This window comes from Centroberyx gerrardi, chromosome 8, assembly GCF_048128805.1.
Source record: "Centroberyx gerrardi isolate f3 chromosome 8, fCenGer3.hap1.cur.20231027, whole genome shotgun sequence".
NCBI classification, from domain to species: domain Eukaryota; kingdom Metazoa; phylum Chordata; class Actinopteri; order Beryciformes; family Berycidae; genus Centroberyx; species Centroberyx gerrardi.
The window spans coordinates 26,271,378-26,291,517 of record NC_136004.1 but is presented as its reverse complement, the minus strand read 5'-3'; the positions used below and the strand labels follow the sequence as shown (position 1 = coordinate 26,291,517).

The 20,140-nt window shown below is 40.8% G+C and overlaps 2 protein-coding genes across 2 annotated transcripts; both read left to right on the top strand.

Moving 5' to 3' along the window:
• Nucleotides 1–272: 272 nt before the first annotated feature.
• Nucleotides 273–8,540, top strand: LOC139910397 (prolactin receptor-like). Its single transcript, XM_071897679.2, has 9 exons — nucleotides 273–486; nucleotides 1,965–2,053; nucleotides 2,735–2,867; nucleotides 3,722–3,891; nucleotides 6,102–6,268; nucleotides 6,844–6,985; nucleotides 7,096–7,192; nucleotides 7,292–7,361; nucleotides 7,446–8,540. Exons 2-9 carry the CDS (start codon nucleotides 1,990–1,992, stop codon nucleotides 8,181–8,183), a joined length of 1,581 nt encoding a protein of 526 aa, XP_071753780.1. The 5' UTR covers nucleotides 273–486; nucleotides 1,965–1,989; the 3' UTR covers nucleotides 8,184–8,540.
• Nucleotides 8,541–9,786: 1,246 nt separating this feature from the next.
• LOC144539637 (uncharacterized) lies at nucleotides 9,787–18,677 on the top strand. The gene is made up of 3 exons (XM_078285380.1): nucleotides 9,787–9,958; nucleotides 10,971–12,248; nucleotides 18,205–18,677. The coding sequence occupies exons 1-3, from the start codon at nucleotides 9,787–9,789 to the stop codon at nucleotides 18,675–18,677; spliced, it is 1,923 nt and encodes a 640-aa protein (XP_078141506.1).
• Nucleotides 18,678–20,140: the final 1,463 nt, after the last annotated feature.

Genomic DNA, 20,140 nt, shown 5'->3' with positions numbered 1-20,140 from the left:
ATACATGTCTAGGTCTCCCAACACTACTGGAAGCTTCCTAATACCTTAACCATTACAGTGTTTGGTTAAAATAAGCATCTCGCGGGAAAGAAATCCCACTGATAACGGGATTTCAAACGAAAACCGAAGTGAGACCTCTTGCTCTGCCCATGCACTCTCTGGCTGAACTCAGGTGGGCATGTCACTTACCTGCGTCACGGCCACAGGCCCCTCCTCCTTTAGGATTTATTGGAGACGTTCCTCATACCTGAGATGACCGAGAGAAACTCTCAGGTACCTCTGCAAAGGCAGCTGGTATCCCATGACTGAAGTAAATCCTCTCTCTCTCTCGTTGTCTGGATGTCTCTCTCTCAAAATCAGTAGGCCTACTTGTTAACACGCATCATCTAGGCTTCAATTAGTCTCGTTGAATTATGTAGTTCAGTAATAAATTACCGTGAGGATTTTAACACAAGGGTCGACATCCGTCCTGCCTTGTTGAGAGAGGTGAGTGAAGACCAACACCTGTGCTTTTTTGTAAATTTTTTTTTAAGTTTTAACTGCAAATGTTTGTTTAAAAGTGTTATTTTTCTTGCAGCAATTTAATCAAAACGCGTTTAAACTGGTCGTCAAGTCATATGGATTTAGTTTGTTGTGTAAATTAGGTAGACAGAACTAAAGAAGCTGGTGATAGTGGTATGCTGGCTATGTGCAGCTATGGCCTCAGCATGACCCCACTTCTTCATGATATGTTGACAGGTAGTGTAAGTAAAAAGTGGGTAAATAATCTAAAATACAATAAATCAGTAAATAAACACAAAGGGCATTGGTTGTTTTCTGATTTGGGCGTCCTACCTCCTGACAGTGCTCTGTGTGACTGGGTGAAAGCTGAATGTTTAGGCTGTAATTGTAATTTTTGACACTCAGGCTACTTCTTCTTCTATGCCTTAATTGAAGAATAAGTCTGTTTCTCTTTCAGATTCTGCCTGGCTCAAGATCCGGTTCAAACTTGTCAGATCACTTGTCACATGTCACAGCATGACCTTGAGCTGGACCTTTTTTTTTTTTTTTTTTGCCATTGTCGTTACAAAAAAAATAAAAACAATTAACTCCCTTTGTAATCTCCAGTAAATTATAGACTGCCTGCCAGTCAAGGTAGCTTCCCCATTCCTCTTGAAGTGACTTTTTTGCATCAAAGCATTTCAGTGAGATTCGGTAACAAAGAGCAAGGGAAGCTGAAAACTAATTTCCAGGCATAAATCTGCCAAGCGCTCACTCAAAACCAATCAATCAGCCTCCAGTAACTTTCCACAGTCACATACCCTCAGAAAATAAGCTCTGGTTTAGCAACAAAGTAGCTTGACATTACAGTTGAGTGTGTTGTTTTCCCTCTCTCTCCAGACTGCTGACGTCCAACATGTATGTTAATGTTTGAAATGTCAGCAGTCTGGAAATTCACTTTTGTCTGCTGATCTCTATAGGTTAGTGTCCTTTTAGTTCACCCTCCTTAGATCGTGTGTGTGTGTGTGTGTGTGTGTGTGTGTGTTTCTGGGTCAGTAGGTCTGAATGAAGATGAGTTCATAGTATAAGGAAGCAAAAAAACTTTGTCTAAAGTCCATTAATATTCCTCACCTTTGATCTGTCTTTGTTAACTTGTAACCCTCACGTCTTTCTCAGGTTTATGACTGGTGATGTGTGTTGTTTGACATGGTTTAACATCGTATGGTGCTGTCAATCAAATCGTAACATGTATTGCCTGTTAATACTCACATATATAAACATGTATTTTTAGTTCTATGTCATGTTTCATCAGCGTGATACCTGCAAAAGGCCCGTATGTGTTTAACATGTACAAACAATTATTGGTTGTGCTAGTTGTTTTCCCTCCATATCTCTTGTTTCTGGTACAAACACGACATGCAGCCGACACACACGTTTATATCGCCTCATTAACCACAGGCGGGTGATGTCACTTCCTCTTTCAGAGCAGCAGGGACAGCTTGTGCCAGGATGAGGAGAGGCGCCGGGGTGGCGCTGCTCCTGTCGCTTCTCTCCGTAGCTGTAGAGTGCAACAGTGAGTTGAAGCGTTGATGATGACAACATTATCTTTGGTTAATTCATTTTATTTATCAGGGTTGGGGTCAATTCTTGAATTAACTCATCAATTCCAATTCAACTGAGGAATTGGAATTGGATTTTGAAAAAACCTACAGGAAACAGAATTGGAATTTAACTGGAATTTCAGTAAGTTTAATTTCATTTTTCTTTTTTTTTTTCTTACCACATATCTGAGATTACACGTAGTGTTATATATTATCAATACTGAATATCATAAAATGTTAAAGGAACCTTTCAGGTGATATTTGATGCAGAACATGTAATCGTAATACACACATTATGATTGAATGTATGTGATTTGTTTAACTGTCTTTTATGTGATTCATAATGTTTGATTTATAATGTTTAGCAAGTCAAGACAACCTCTCTTAGAAATGGAATTTCATGGAATTTAATGGAATTAAATTAATTAAACGGAATCCCATTCTGTTTCCTTAGAGCTGGGTGACATTCCAGTTCCAATTCCAACTGCAGGAACTGAATTGGAATTTACCATCCATTCTCAATTCAATTCATAAATGGCCCCAACCCTGCTGTTTATGTCTCAGTCTTACGATGCCAAGGTTTCTCTTTTTTTCTGGTATTAGTGCTAAATTGGGAAGGTGATGAGCTGCTTGTTTGTCACATGTGTTGCCAGGCGTGTCTCCACCGGGGAAACCGGTCCTCCTCAGCTGTAGGTCTCCCGAGAAGGAGACGTTCACCTGCTGGTGGGAGCCGGGCGCCGATGGGGGGCTGCCGACCACACACCGCCTCTACTACCAGAGAGAAGAGTCAGTCCACTTCCTTTGAGAAATACCTCCATTTAAAAAAACAAAACAAAAAAAACCCCACATCATCATTTTCCTCGCTCAACCAACTGCAAAGTTTCTGATAAGTTATCATCCAAACAGAATTGTCAGTAGAAGGTTGCGGACAGCAGAGTGGAAAAATACCAGCTCCTGCGTTCACACACTTGTGCCCAGTCAGCTGAGCACAAATTTGTGTTGCTGAGCAAGTAGCCCTGCACTTCAACCACTTACCCTGTGTGAGCCACTCTCTGCCTGGCCTATAGGGCTTTTATAGTCACTGCTTTGACCGATAAGGGTTTTTGAGGGCAGATGCTGATACTGATAGTTTAGACTGAAATCACTGATAGCTGATATTCAGTACCTTTTTAAATTTGACTGTTTTCATACCAAAAAATTACAAGGATTCAGCGATTGCTTCAGAATTTTGTTACTGTCAGTGCGGAAAAGCCTCTGAAGCAGCATTTATTCCCCATCTATATCAATGGTAGGGGAAACTCTTGGATACACTAGGGCTTTAGAAAAAAAAAATTAAAAAATGTTCAAAGAAAATAAAATTTCATTAGAGACTGTGTTTATGTAACTGTGGTCAGGGAGGAGCCTCCATCATATTGGCGGTGGATGAATATCTGATATTCAATAAAAAGCCAATATCGGTCTAACCCCAGTCACTGTGATCTGTGCTAACTTGCTTATTGAATGTACACATCTATTTACTGCCCACCAGCGCTGACAGTTTTACAGTGCCGACCTTGTTGTGTACGTGTGTAAGCGAACGCCCTGGGCAGCGTTCACCCGTATCCGTGTCAGTAAAGGTCTTGTTTTGTTTCTTCGTGCAGCTCGGAGGGAACGTACGAGTGTCCAGACTACCGGTCGGCAGGGAGGAACTCCTGCTTCTTCGACCGGAGCCGGACTTCCATCTGGGTCAACTACATCCTGACGGTGGAGGCCTCCAACGCCCTGGGCAACGCCACCTCCGACCCCCTGGAGGTGGACGTCATGTATATTGGTAAGCTGTTCCTCTAAAAAAACAAAAAAAAAAACAGGATATGGATGATGTGAGTGATGAACATAGCAAACCTTGGAGTTGAAGTTTATTCAAATCACAAGTCAAAAGCAGCATATTACCCTCTCATCCTGAATAAAAAATAAGAAATAACAACCCAGCAAAAACCTGATGATAAAAGGATGAGCAAGAAATGTGTAGAAATAAATGAAGGCAAGTATTCAAGTATTCCCTCGTTAAAGAAAACCAAAATGCAACATAACAAATAAAACAAAGAGGTTATCTGAATAAGAATTTGAGTAAAGCAAACCAACTTTTTATAGTCATTTTCTTTGGTGAGTGTGTAAACGATAGCAGTATATTTATGAAGTATATATCTCCTGTATTTGGCCCTCAAATGGTAATTTGCAATTTGCTGATGAACAAAAGCAACACCGTAGGCCTTGAAAAATAGATAGGAGGCTGGAAAGCTTCTTAGTCTCTGATGTTAAAGATAGTATGGTTGGGTGAACTACAGGGAAAATGGGTCTTTTGAGAGATCCAATTCACTCCAAAGTAGGTTAAAAAGCCTTTATTCTATTTGGCTATTCGATATGAAAAGTCTAAAAACTGTGACCATGCGTTTATTTCGGCGCCGCTGCCTTCATCATGGTGAGGAAGCACACAAATGGGAAATGATCTCACATTATGCCCTCTTGAAAAGTGAAATGGTGCTTATGGTTTTTAAACTTTTGATAATGAATAGCCAAATACAATAAAGGCTTTTTAACCTCCTTTGGACTGCCTTGGATCTCTTTTTCTTCTACATTGTGGGTCATTTGACCACAAAAATTTAGTTACTTGAGCTAAATCAGTGAAGAACACCAGGTTTCTGTGTACAATTCTGCTTTTTCCTCAAAAGTAAATTAAAGATGTAGTGTAATTATGAATATTTTTCAAATTAACCATAAGTTGTTTTGCCCGAGTTTCATATTTTTATGCTAATATTATCAGAGCAAAATCGGTGAAAGGCTAATCTTGACTGATAATATTGATGCACAGATATATCCGTCAGGCCCTGATGGATATCTGATAGAAGAAGGCAAGTGTGGGGGATAAAAGAATTAAATCTACTGTGTATATGACAGACAGGAGGAGGGACACACTTTAAACTATTGTGTTACCAGATCTGTGTATTCATCATTCTGAGTAACTTGAATCGGAACGAGTGGAACTTAACAAAGCAGTAACTCTGTATTGATTCAGTGGATGATTGACACTGTGGTTTTGAGGCACGTGCCACCGTCTTCAGTCGAGTCGAGAGTGGAAAAGTACTGAGTGATGAGAGATGGACATGGATATGGGAGGCATGAATGAAAACCTGAACAGAATGAGGAGGAACTGGTTTGCTCCCTGTGTAAAACTTGTCGACAGCCTCAGTTCAAATTTCACATGTTTGGTGTGGTTACAGGTAGTGTGGTGCATGTGGTTCACATGACGCATGATATTCATACATGTTGTGTTGGATTCCCAGTGCATTTGGATCAGTGTCTTGAAATCTGTCACATATTGATAGAGCGTTGCACTTGAACACAGGTTCCCAAAATTTTCACACCAAGGACCAACATATAAATACATTATATCTTAGCCCACAGACCCCACTGCATAAGATTTTAAGAAGATAAGATCCTCCATCTGAGAGGATTTTTTGTGATTAGATATGATTTAGTAGAGTCATCTTTTAAATAATTTCTAAAAACGTACTTTTATCGAAAATCTTACCTTTAATCCTGGTCTGATTTTAGCCAAGTTGTCTCATTCATTATTGAATTTTCTACACGATTTTGATTTATTTGTCATGTGTCTGTCTTCTTCTTCTTGCTATATTTATTTTTATAGTACCTTCAGTTTTTATTTTGCGCCACATGTTTTATACCTTGTACCCGTTCCTTGTTGTGAAGCACTTTGTAACTTTGATTTTGAAAAGTGCTCTATAAATAAAGATTATAGTGTTGTGCATGTGTCTACACTCTATGTGGTGCGATAAAAGCGGGGACTGGGACACTTATGATCAAAATAGTCAAATGCATATATTCTCACTGAGAAATATTTAGAAAAAGGTTGGTGAAATTAAACTATTTCCCCCTGTAACCGCCCTCAAAGAAGAGTATCCTATAAGATAGCGGTATGGATGCACTCTACATATCTTGTTTTTCTGTCTGTTCTCCACACAGTGCAGCCCAGCGCTCCTGAGAATGTGACGGTGCTTTTGGAGGAGAAAGAGGAAAGTCCACATCTCCTGGTCAGATGGGAGCCGCCCCCTGACACAGACACCCAGTCCGGCTGGGTCACCCTCATCTACCAGCTGAGAGTCAAACGAGAAAACGACGACCAGTGGGAGGCGAGTGAAATGCAAAGACTGTCGAATTGTTGGAATAGTTTTTAAATCATCTACACACCAACAGTATCTACCAGACCAGGGTCAAATGGTATTTACAAACCCAATCAAGAGGTTTTTTTTTTAGACTCTTTGGCAGAGGTGTGACCAAGTCAACTTTACTGGAGTCCCAAGTCAGTCTTAAGTCTTGAGGAACAAGTCTCAAGTCAAGTCCCAAGTTTAAGTAGATTACCAAGTCAAGTCTCATGTCTAAATGTAGAATTTTTCAATGCAATGTCATATAAAAACTTGGTAAGAGCATCATGAGTTTGATTTCTATAATCATTTTCAACTTCAATTAATTCAGTCATTCCATACAAATTCAGAAAACAGAATTTAAATTCAGTCGTCTGTTGGAACAAATCTCATCACTTTCAATCTAAGTCATTTACACAAACGCAAGATCTTTGGTCAAGACTTTTGAAACCTTTTCAAGTCAAGGCTCAAGCAATTAATATTGTGACTCGAGTCTGACTCGACTTATCTTGGAATAGGTAATAATGGATGAGGTGAATGTTAGCTGAATGTTTTCTTGGCAGGAGTACACGTCAGGTAAACAGACACATTTCAGGATGTTCAGCCTCCATCCTGGGGAGGTTTACATGGTGCAGGTGCGCTGTAAACTAGATCATGGCTACTGGAGCGAGTGGAGCAACACCAGCTACAGGAAAGTCCCTAACTGTAAGTCTCTAACATTCTTTACTCCATCTTTGGCTTTACAGCAAAGCAGCGACTGTTATAGTTTGTTCTAATAATGACTGAATTATTATTATTATTTTTTTTTAATTTAGATAATCAAAAGGAGAGACCCTTCTGGATTTTGGTTTCCATCTTCTCTGCATTTACGCTTATTGCAGTGATGTGTATCTTGATCATGAAGAGGAAATAGTATGTATCTCCTGCATAATAAAATATATCTTAACACTAATGTTTATTAAAAGTCAAGATGACAAGAAGGACAATCTGATACAAGTCTCATTTTCTCAGTGTGAAGCAGTGTCTTCTGCCCCCTGTTCCTGGTCCAAAGATAAGAGGATTTGATGCTCAACTTCTCAAGGTAACATTGTGTACCATTTCCTTCATATCAAAAATTTTGTTTTTGCCCTGATAACAGTGGTGAGGTCATCCTGTATTTTTCCAGAACGGGCGCTCTGAAGACGCTGTCAGCGCCCTGATCATCAGCCAGGGCTTTCCTCCTATGGTGGCCTGGAAGGACCAGATGGAGGAGTACCTGGTTGTGTTCGACAGTGACGCCGGCCCCCTGCCAGATTCTCACAAGACTCAAAAAAGGAGGAAAAGCTCAATCATTCTCGGTGGCTTCCACCTGCACCCTGAGGCCCATTGTAAAGAGCTAACCTTTAGCCAGAATGACAGAGAGAAGGCTGGGGAAAGAAAGGAGGGACAAGCTATTATTCTAAAAAGCAATAAACCTTCATCTGGGGAGCTTTTATCTAAAGTGGAACCACCCCAATTGCTTTCTCAGAAACAGCCCTGCCCAAGCATAAACTTTGCCAGTGAACACTACACAGAGGGAACGGCTGAGAGTCCATCAAACCATGATGGCAAACCCAGTGTTGACTGCAGCGCTGGGAACACTGTCGGGCCTGCAGACAGCGGTTACGTGGAAAACATGAGGGAGGTGGATGAGCGACAGGAGGACTACAGCAGGGTCAGTGGGGTGAACGGTGACAATGTGCTCTTCCTCCAGAAAGAAACTGTCCCGCTCCACACTTCCTGTAAAGACAAACGTAACCATGCGGACTGCACCAATCAGAGGCCGAGAAAGCCTCATGTGACTGTAGCCACCAAAGTGGGAGTGCGCACAGAACTCATATATAGTGGATATGTAGAAACTATGCCTTCGCTGCCTACAATGTGATATTTTGTTGTTTTATAAATGTTTGTGTTGTCCAAATGGGAATGGCAAATGGCCCTGATTTATTGTTAGTTTGCATGATTTGTTAGTTCAGAGACTAGATAATAACTGTGTACTTAAAGATAATGAAATGATTGCATAATGGTTTGCCTAACGGTCTGTTGCTTTTGCCTCAGGCTAAGACAAATTCAGCTGAGGTATGTGGAATGTAGAAAGTAAACAAAAGTGACCACACAGCTACTTTCATAGCTATCACATAGTAGCTAAGCTACACTACAACAGTATATTTATGGCAGTACCATGCCAACTTAAAGTGCTACATGTATGATTTTCTGATTAATAAAATTGTATTTATTCATATATATATATATATATATATATATATATATATATATATATATATATTACACATTCTAATGCCATCAAAACACTGACCATCATCCTTGCCAAAAAAGAAAAAAGAACACAAAAGAAAAAACAAATGATTGTTTTTGTGCTTTCATCTGATCCAGTTAATGGGATCTAAGGTTTGATTCCCTGGGGGGGGGGGGGCAATACCTCTGGTAAACTGATAAGTTGCACATTAAAAGCAGCAGGGAGGGTTTAAATGACAAAATGTACTTATTGGATTATTAAATGTAGCACCAAGCAAAACAAATCACTATAAAAATCCAAAACTGAACAAAATCAGTGTGTTCTTCATGGCATTGTTTTATTTCACCAACATGGGTCAACCAATAGAAACCAATAGAAAGTAAATTGCAGTAGAATCCACAGAAAATCCCAATAGAAGCCCTTAGAATTTCTCTATGGTACCTAATGTATTTTCAGGAGCCTGTGGAAAGAATCAAACACTCTGCCTTTTTGAATGTGTGTGTGTTTTGGTTCAGTATAAATGAGACTCGGGGGTGATATAGGTCCACAGATAGATTACATATTAGCTAAATGTGCCTGTTCATATACAGTATATAGATCACTATCACATCTGATCTCGAACCATTTAAACAAATAGAGACAACTTGTGTCACCTGACACCTCCACCAATGCCGACAACTGTTTACATGATGACACTTTTCATTCTGTTCTGTTTTTTTTCTGTGTTTAATCTTAACTATTTGGTATATGCTTGTATCTTATCTTAGCTAATGATTTTGTTGTAGTTATGATACATTCCCCATGTGATATAAGCTTTAACAATAAAATAAGCACAAAAAACAGGAACTCTTCCGCATAAAATAGTGTAACATTATATAGTCTGGCGTGTCACCAGTCACTACAAAATATTTGCTCGAGCCTGTGGAACGTCAGTACACAACTGTCAAAGCAGAGCTTAATTTTGTTTTCTCCACGTAGGCTACTGCACCTAAGGGTGTGAGGTCTGGAATGGATTTAAGAAGAAAGTGTAATACTCATAATAATCTGTGAGAGGCAGCAACACGCCAACAGGCGTCTAGCCTGCCGGAAAGTACAAGAAGAAGAAGCAGAAGTAGAGTCTGGCAGAAGTACCGACCTCATTGACACACGCACAAAAGCTAGTTCTGTTAGCTGTAGCTGAGAATTGGATTACCTGTGTTCCTTGTAAAGTATCTCACGTCTACTTGTGGAAATGTCTACAGTCCAGTGTTTGAGGACGTTCGTCAACGAGCGACTAACTGCGGCTGCTGAGGAAATATTAGGAGTGTTTGAAAAAACTATAGAAGTGTACGAGGAAGAGATCGACCGCCAGCGCAGGCTGCTGGATATCGTTTTGAAGCCTGAGATAAAGCTACACAGAACAGGTTTGTAAAATCACAATGTTGTTTGTTATTCTTGTTGAAACAATGATTGGGATTGGTCGACAATATTATATTATCATGCAATGGTTTCACAGTTTCAATGTTTTTAGTTACACAAATAGGGGAACCTGTCACCTCATAGGTCCCACCTTTTAAAGCAGGCCGATTTGGATCAATTGAGTAATAGATCATAATTGCCCATTAGTGGAGCTGACTACAGGCTCCCGGGACTCGGATACTGTCCTTATAGTTCCCTCCGCCAGGGAGGTAATGTTTTCGCCTGCGTCTGTGTGCTTGTCCGTCCGTAGGTCCGTCCGCCTTGTTGTGTAGTGGAAGCTTCATCTTAATGACCAGAACGGGTTTCGTTTAAACTGAACATTTATTCTCCTTCATACTGCATGGTAGTACTGAAAGGGGAGAAACAGCGGACCTTGTATCCGACATCTTGAACACACAGAAAAACAAGCTAGCGACAATGCATAGGGGAGCTATTTCCTTGAAACTTCAAAATAAAAGCATCCCTGTCTGTAGCTTGAAACAAGGTATCTCAAAGTAAATAAATCCATAGTAACATTGAATGATTACCATTACCAGGTTTCTCATGACGTGTCACATTTACTGTAAATACTATAACTGAAAATACTGTAAACAGTACATCTTCTACATTTCTTGATATACAGTTTAAACTAAACATTAATTGCCTTATTTAATTACTTAAATCAAACAATTCACAACACGCCTGTTAGCAGGATATCTCCAAATGTTAGGTACGGATTTGCACAAAACTTGGTGTGATGGTTAGTTAAGGAAGAACTGATTCACTTTTCATGTCGATTGGCCAAAAGGAGGCGTGGAGGTGGGCGTGGAATATCACGAAAAGGTGGTTGTCAGACGTGGCGGAGGTCTTTGCTCTACTGAGCACATTTTCTAGTTAAAATATATGTTTATATTTATTTGATCAAGTGTCCCTTGTTCCTACCACTAAAAATAGTTAATTTTGTCCTCCCCCCTTCAGACCCCCCACAGCCATCTGTCATTAAGGAGGAGGTTCTCCTTGACCAGCAGCACTGTAACCAGCAGAGGAACTTCAGTCTGGGTCAAGAGGACCCAGAGCCTCCACAGATTAAAGAGGAACAGGAGGAACTCTGCACCAGTCAGGAGGGAGAGCAGCCTTTACTGCAGGAGGAGGCTGATATCTTTAAGTTGACTCCTGCTTGTGATGGAAGTGAACACAGTGAACATCAGTCTCTGCATTCAGATCCTTACCAAACTCAGAGTGTAGCAGAGAAAGAGGCTCTAGCCAACATCTCATCTGAATCTGACAGAGAGGGCTCTGCAGTATCAGAACCAGACAGTGATCGCAAGCTCCTCTCTCACAACTGTCATGTAGCTGAGAGCCAAGGTTACAAAACATCCAGCTGTGGGAACGTAAGATCAACTAGGAGTACTGAGCCGAAACCAAACAAGAAACTGTACAAGTGTGACAGTTGTAGTAAAGAGTTTCCTTACATGTCACTCTTAAAAACTCACATGAGATCCCACACTGGTGAAAAGCCTTTCAGATGTGACACTTGTGGGAAAACGTTTAAGTGGAAGACCAACTTAAATAAACACATGAGAACTCACACAGGGGAAAAGCCTTTCAGATCCAGAATTTGTGGAAAAGGATTATGCTCTAAATCGAAGCGTGACCAACATGTTACAATCCATACAGGTGAGAAGCTGCATGCTTGCAACACCTGTGGGAAAAGATTCAGCCGTGGTACAGACTTAACAAAGCACATGAGAGTTCACACAGGCAAGAGACCTCACAGCTGTGTCCACTGCGGGAAGACGTTTGCTCACGGCTCATATCTCACAAAGCATGTCCGAGTGCATACAGGGGAGAAACCTTATAAATGTCTTTTGTGTGAGAAAAGATTTGCTATCAGAGGCAATTTGAAAGTGCACACCAGAACCCACACAGGGGAAAAGCCTTTCAGATGCAGAATTTGTGGAAAAGGATTAAGCTCTAAATCGAAGCGTGACCAACATGTTACAATCCACACAGGTGAAAAGCTGCATGCTTGCAACACCTGTGGGAAAAGATTCAGCCGTGGTGAAAGTTTGAGAAAGCACATGAGAGTTCACACAGGTGAGAAACCTTACAGCTGTGTCCACTGCGGGAAGAAGTTTGCTCACGGCTCATATCTCACAAAGCATCTCCGAGTGCATACAGGGGAGAAACCTTATAAATGTCTTTTGTGTGGGAAAAGATTTGCTGTCAGCTCCACTTTGAAAACGCACACCAGAACCCACACAGAGGGTCCACACTCAAAACATGGACTTCCTGAAAACCATATGTGACACTGTAGATTGGCTGAACCTTGTCAAAGTGTCTGTATTGCCATCAATGTACTCAGGAGTTTGGTGATTTTCTCACTGTGAAGAACTCAGCTTTTTATCCCATACTTTACTATCCTGACTGAAAAAGTAAAACAAATGACTATAAAAATCCAATTGCTTTCTCCAGAAGCCATCATCTTAACTGATCAACATCATAATGCTCTCCATGGCATTGTTGGTTTTCACCAATTAATGGACCTACCAATAGAAACCAGTAGACAGAGTTTCACCAGACCTGACAGAGCTATGGAAGCTTAACTTCTCTCCAATAGCAACTAAAATAAAGAAGGATTTAGACAGATGGCATGATCTACCCTTATCCTTCATGGGGCACATTAGTTTAATTAAAATGAATGTCTTCCCCCGGCTCTTATATCCCCTACAAATGTTACCCTTATGGATCTCCAAGAAGGTTGCTCTTGATATGGAGAGGGCATTCTCTAGATTCATATGGCATGGCAAGAGACCTAGACAGAAAACGAAAACACTACAGTTGCCCTCTGATAGGGGAGGACTGGCCCTGCCAAACATAATTTTTTACAACTGGGCATGCCATGCTCACTTCCTATGGGAATGGTTACATGCTCATCTTGAATCCAAGCCCTTTTTAGATTCGTGGTCCTCTCTGCCTTCCTCGTTATGGAGCTTGGTCATGGGTGATAGGAAGAAGTTATCTAGGGATATCAAGAATAATCTGATTATATACAACACAATCAGAGTGTGGCAGGAAATCTGTAAATATTTAGGTAGGGGAAGTTGCGCCTCATTCCTGACCCCTCTTATAAGTAACCAGGATTTTCCCCCAGGTCTCCCTCCCAATATTTTTGATTCGTGGCATGACAATGGGGCACGTGTGATTGGAGACTTATACCATGATGGGGCACTAATGACTTTCCAACAACTACAGTTACAATTCAGTATCCCTAAAGAACACTTTTATGGTTTTCTCCAGATCCGCCATTTTGTTAGATCTAAGAGTTTACCTCCTCCGGACTCAGTCATGTACAATGATGCAGAGAGGTTCCTTATTGACTGAAAAGGTATCACCCATTTTATTTCCACCTTCTATGCACTGCTATACTCTCTCAGCCCAGGTGATATCACAAGCATCTCACAGAAGTGGGAGAGAGATTTTGACACTGAGTATATTGAGGATGATTGGCAGGAGGCCATTAAGGTGTTTAGGTCCACCTTTACATGTAATAGACTGAGAGAGACACAGTATAAAATACTACACCGTCTATATATAACTCCTTACATACTAAACAAGATGGACTGTCAGGCCTCACCCCTGTGTAATACGTTTCAAAGAGAGATTGGAACATATTATCATTACTTCTGGCAATGTAAATTGATTAAAAGATTTTGGGGGACAATTTCTCAGGAACTGAGTGGCATCTTACGGTAAAGGTTAAGAGAGACCCAGGCCTTTTCATTCTTGGCCTTCCCTCAAAGGAGGCGACTCTAACCCATTTACAGTTCGAACTATGTGACAAATTACTATTATTGGCCAGAAAATGTATTTTGATTAACTGGATCAAGGATAAGCCACCTACTGCAACATTGTGGTACAGGGAGATATTCAGGGTCCTCCCTCACGAAAGAATTGGTGCGGTTCTGAAGGGTAATGAGAGGTCCTTTACTGAAATGTGGTCTCCTTTGCTTGACTACTTACCTGGGGAATTGACTCGATTAGTGCTGAGGGGCCAGTGCTCCTTGCAATGGCCACACCCATCCAGAATAGACTCATAAGTGTCTTTCTTTTCTATTTCGTTGCTTGAATACTGCTATGTTTTAGTGTTTTAACTCAACTTAATTCTACTTCTTGTATCACTGTGTACTATTGGGAAATGTTAAAGTTGATGTGACTATTATATATGGCTACACTAATCAATAATGTGTCTGTATGCAGGACAATATGGAGGAAAGCTTTTGTGTGTAATGTCAAGGTGAGGGAGGGGGGCAGTCAGCTGGGAGATTTCTCTGTTGAGAATGGATGGATAGCCCTATTTTATTTTTATTCTTATTTGATTTTTTTTTTTCTTTCGTTTCTATCTGTGTGTTATTGATATGATGGCAAAATGTATAACTCTTGTTTCTGTTGAAAACCAATAAAATTCTGTTTAAAAAAAAAAAACCAGTAGACACCATTAGAATTCACAGAAAATCCCAGTAGCGCCCTTAGAGTTTCTCTATGGTACCTAATGTATTTTCAGGAGCCTGTGGAAAGAATCAAACACTCTGCCTTTTTGATTGTGTGTTTAGGCTAATTATCAATGAGACTCGGGTGTGATATAGGTCCACAGATAGATTACATATTTTCTAAATGTGCCTTTTAAGATCATGTATATAGATCACTATTACATCTAATCTCAAACCATTTAAACAAATGGAGACAACTTCTGTCACTTGACTTCTCCGCCAACGCGGACGACTGTTTTTCAGTCTATGCCAATAGATGCTCGTTGAAGACGAGATTTCCTTGATGCTTGCGCTTCCTAGTGGCCATTGTGAAAGTATCGAAAAACTTGAATGTGAAAAGGAGTAAATGTTTTCATTTTCTTATTGTTTAATAAAGGTATAATGCACAACCTGGCACAGTGTGATAAAGAACAGTGATTTAGCGACTAGTTAACGGCTAACATTGAGGCAGAATACTGTTTGAGAGCTTGTGAATGCACAACAGTAAATAGTCAAAGTGCTCGCGCTAGGCTGGTCATGTCCACACATTTCAGACAAATGTCCATGCGTCTGTCAGTGACAAGTGACGGCCAATGATCAGCTGCTGTTTGTGAATGTTTAGGCTAAATACATAATGATTTATGGTGAAAACATGTAAGCGCAAAAGTTACAGCCCATGACATGAAAATCTCACTCCAGCCAGCTGACAAAACTCGGCAACCTGCTGTATATGGAGCAGTGAAATGCACCATCTACCCGATCTTCAACACTCCGAGACAAAAAAGCTAAATCAAAGCTGGGGTTGCTAACTAGCTAAACCACAGCAAAAAATGTTCGAGTCGTTTGGGTCTTCTTCTCTACCCCGCCTGTTACAACACTCTACTGCTGCAGTAGAAAGCAGGCTGGTGTCAGCGGCCAACTGACAATCTGCTAGAGGAAGCAGTGCCGTCTAGCTCAATTTCCCCTCACAGGAACAGACAGGAACTCGAGTTTTTAGTTCCGAGCTGTACGTGATGTCCAATACGTTTTTATAATCTTTACTGTGTGATATAAGTGTGTATCTTAGCCACTGACGTTGTTGTAGTTATGATACACCCCCCAGGTGAGTTTAGCTTTAACAATAAAATAACCACGATATTATGAACTCTTCCGTATAAAATAGGGTAACATTATATAGAGTCCGGCGGAAGTACACATACAGCAACAACAGACGCAAAAGCTAGTCCGGTAGCTGAGAGTTGGATCATCTGCGTTTCTCGTAAAGTATCTCACGTCTAATTCAGTGGAAATGTCTACAGTCCAGTGTTTGAGGACGTTCGTCAACGAGCGACTAACTGCGGTTGCTGAGGAAATATTAGGAGTGTTTGAAAAAACTATAGAAGTGTACGAGGAAGAGATCGACCGTCAGCGCAGGCTGCTGGATATCGTTTTGAAGCCTGAGATAAAGCTACACAGAACAGGTTTGTAAAAGCACAATGTTCTTAGTGAAACAAAGAGGGAAATCTGTCACCTATTTGTGTTATTAAAGGCTGCATTTTTAAAAGCAGCCCGATTTGGATCAGCTGAACTCTTGTGTTAATACACTACTTCTGATTGGCGGAGCTACTGCAGGCTCGCGGGACCCAGATACTTACAAGGCTTTGTCGTGCGGTATTGAGAATATCTAATATGCAAATCGGATACCATCAATAAGCCGGAGAAAAAATACTATCCGCTGCTAGTCGCTCTGTGGTTCCTCCCGTCGGTTTAATCTGTTTTGGAGAGGTCATCATTACGGCCGGTAAATATAAACCCAACCTGTTAAACCCGGTCCAACAGCTTAAATATTACTGAGCCCTTACAAGTTATATTCTCACTGACAAACCAACCCATTTTCCCTGATACTGACCAGAATTGTCTTTCCAAAAATGTAATAAAAATGTAAAAATACAGAGACAAGGAGAAAAAAAAACGAAGGAACAAATCGAAGGAAAAATATATTTGATAACAAATCAGCAGCACTTCTATTAGCACTCTGACCAAGCTCCGCCAACTACAATCAAGCCTCCCCATTATATACCTAAAATCATCTGTATTTTAACTGAAATACCCCCCTCTGTTCAACGTTTTCGAAACTACAACCAATCACTAAAGACAATTCAACCAACACCACAAAACCAGTTGTCTACATCCCTCTTGCTGTTTACATCTGCTTAAGTTGTCACAAATGTTTAAAAGGGCAATTTTGTGCCTGTTCCGTGGGAAGGTGGTCCTGGATAATGTAGATAATGTTCTTAACAGGACACCTTGGACCTGGTAGGCTTATCCCCTACAGGGATGAGGTTAGGTTGAACCTCAGATGACCATCCGCTTCTTGGACCTCCAGGCTGATGTTCTTTACAGAACACCCAAAAACCCAAGGGCCATAAAAACTGTTGGATTGTCCCAGACCATTTCAGGGCCCATAAAACCTAGGGATGGGTATCGTTTAGTATTTTTCCGATAGTGGTGCTAAAACGATATTTTTAAAACGGTACCAGTGCCTAAATGGTGCCTGAACCGATACTTTTTTAAATTTAAAGCGAAAAAAACAACATTAAAGAATGTTTTTGTTATTGCAAACGCAAAGAAATTGAACAATATATTAATAAATAAACAATAATTAAAACCTAATTCAACTACAATAATTTAACAGTAAATAACAATTACAATACTAATAAATAACAGCAAAAGAAATACCAAGTGCAAAGTTCTAGACTTCTACTCTTCTACAAATTCTTCTACTTAAACAGTTCTTTTGCCCAAATATAACCATGTCTGCTTCCCTGACATCATCAACATTTGCTACTTATTGTGACATTCTAGTTATTAAAAGTTTTTTTTATGAACTAAACCCATTTGTCCTTAATTACTTTTCATATACTTTTCACATGTTACATATTAACAAATAACTGACAGTTTAAACCTACAGTAAAACCTCTGCTGATCAACTTATCCTCTGAGTTAAAGGATAAATCCCGCTGCCGGGCCATTTGTTCTCTGTGGGCTTCAACCCCACCTTTTTATAGCAGGGGTAGGGCTTTGATTCCATTTCTGATTGCAGGACCCACAACAGGTTGTATTTGTTTGATCAAGTGTCCCTTCCTTTCTCCTCCCCCCTTCAGACCCCTCACAGCCGTCTATCGTTAAGGAGGAGGTTCTCCTTGACCAACAGCACTGTAACCAGCAGAGGAACTTCAGTCTGGGTCAAGAGGACCCAGAGCCTCCACAGATTAAAGAGGAACAGGAGGAACTCTGCACCAGTCAGGAGGGAGAGCAGCCTTTACTGCAGGAGGAGGCTGATAGCTTTAAGTTGACTCCTGCTTGTGATGGAAATGACCACAGTGAACATCAGTCTCTGCATTCAGATCCTTACCAAACTCAGAGTGTAGCAGAGAAAGAGGCTCTAGCCAACATCTCATCTGAATCTGACAGAGAGGGTTGTGCAGTATCAGAACCAGACAGTGACCCCCAGCTCCTCTCTCACAACTGTGTGAGAGAGGTAGATACAGATGTAGCTGAGAGCCAAGGTTACAAAACATCCAGCTGTGGGAACGTAAGATCAACTAGGAGTACTGAGCCGAAACCAAACAAGAAACTGTACAAGTGTGACAGTTGTAGTCAAGAGTTTCCTTACATGTCACTCTTAAAAACTCACATGAGATCCCACACTGGTGAAAAGCCTTTCAGATGTGACACTTGTGGGAAAACGTTTAAGTGGAAGACCAACTTAAATAAACACATGAGAACTCACACAGGGGAAAAGCCTTTCAGATGCAGAATTTGTGGAAAAGGATTATGCTCTAAATCGAAGCGTGACCAACATGTTACAATCCACACAGGTGAAAAGCTGCATGCTTGCAACACCTGTGGGAAAAGATTCAGCCGTGGTGAAAGTTTGCGAAAGCACATGAGAGTTCACACAGGTGAGAAACCTTACAGCTGTGTCTACTGCAGGAAGGAGTTTGCCGACGGCTCAGCTCTAACAAAGCATCTCCGAGTGCATACAGGGGAGAAACCTTATAAATGTCTTTTGTGTGGGAAAAGATTTGCTGTCAGCAGCAATTTGAAAGTGCACACCAGAACCCACACAGAGGGTCCACACTCAAAACATGGACTTCCTGAAAACCATATGTGACACTGTAGATTGGCTGAACCTTGTCAAAGTGGCTGCATTGCCATCAATGTACTCAGGAGTTTGGTGATTTTTTCAGTGTGAAGAACTCAGCTTTTTATCCCATACTTTACTATCCTGACTGAAAATGCAAAACAAATGACTAAAAAAATCCAATTGCTTTCTCCAGAAGCCATCATCTTAACTGATCAACATCATAATGCTCTCCATGGCATTGTTGGTTTTCACCAATTAATGGACCTACCAATAGAAACCAGTAAACACTATTAGAATTCACAGAAAATCCCAGTAGAGCCCTTAGAATTTCTCTATGGTACCTAATGTGTTTTCAGGAACCTGTGGAAAACACTCTGCCTTTTTGATTGTGTGTGTGTGTGTGTGTGTGTGTGTGTGTGTGTGTGTGTGTGTGTGTGTGTGTGTGTGTATATATATGTTTTAGTGTAATTATAAATGAGACTCTGGGGTGATATAGGTCCACAGATCGATTACATATCAGCTAAATGTGCCTTTTACGCTCATGTATATAGATCACTATTACATCTGATGTCGAACCATTTAAACAAATGGAGACAACTTCTGTCACTTGACTTCTCCACCAACGCGGACGACTGTTGTTTACATGATGACACTTTTCAGTATGTGTCAATAGATGCTCGTTGAAGAGGTGATTTCCTTGATGCTTGCACTTACTAGTGACCATTGTGAAAGTATGGAAAAACTTGAATGTGAAGAGTACATGTTTTCACCTACTTATGGTTTGATAAAGTTATAATGCACAACCTGCACAGTGTGACAAAGAACTGTGATTTAACGACTGGTTAATGGCTAACATTGAGTTTGAGAGCTTGTGAATGCACAACAGTAAACAGTCAAAGTGCTATTTTAATCAATTGAGAAATTGGCTGCAATTCTCAGTCGTTTGCTGTTTAGCCGCCATGCAGTTGACTCTTGAGTTAATACACCACTCCTGGTTGGCGGAACTGACTGCAGTCTCCCTGGACTCTGATGCCATCCGAATACTTACAATATACAGTAGGCTTACATTTGTTTAAGAGTGCTTCCTTTGTCCTTCCCCCTTCAGACCCCCCACAGCCGTCTGTTGTTAAGGAGGAGGTTCTCCTTGACCAGCAGCACTGTAACCAGCAGAGGAACTTCAGTCTGGGTCACGAGGACCCAGAGCCTCCACAGATTAAAGAGGAACAGGAGGAACTCTGCACCAGTCAGGAGGGAGAGCAGCCTTTACTGCAGGAGGAGGCTGATATCTTTAAGTTGACTCCTGCTTGTGATGGAAGTGACCACAGTGAACATCAATCTCTGCATTCAGATCCTTACCAAACTCAGAGTGTAGCAGAGAAAGAGGCTCTAGCCAACATCTCATCTGAATCTGACAGAGAGGGCTCTGCAGTATCAGAACCAGACAGTGACCGCCAGCTCCTCTCTCACAACTGTCATGTAGCTGAGAGCCA

Coding starts and splice junctions, on each gene's coding strand:
- LOC144539637 (XM_078285380.1), top strand. CDS start 9,787: ATGTCTACAGTCCAGTGTTTGAGGACGTTCGTCAACGAGCGACTAACT. Junction 9,959..10,970: donor GATAAAGCTACACAGAACAG/GTTTGTAAAATC, acceptor TCCCCCCTTCAG/ACCCCCCACAGCCATCTGTC. Junction 12,249..18,204: donor TTTGAAAACGCACACCAGAA/CCCACACAGAGG, acceptor CTCACATGAGAT/CCCACACTGGTGAAAAGCCT.
- LOC139910397 (XM_071897679.2), top strand. CDS start 1,990: ATGAGGAGAGGCGCCGGGGTGGCGCTGCTCCTGTCGCTTCTCTCCGTA. Junction 2,054..2,734: donor CGTAGCTGTAGAGTGCAACA/GTGAGTTGAAGC, acceptor ATGTGTTGCCAG/GCGTGTCTCCACCGGGGAAA. Junction 7,193..7,291: donor TTGATCATGAAGAGGAAATA/GTATGTATCTCC, acceptor TCATTTTCTCAG/TGTGAAGCAGTGTCTTCTGC.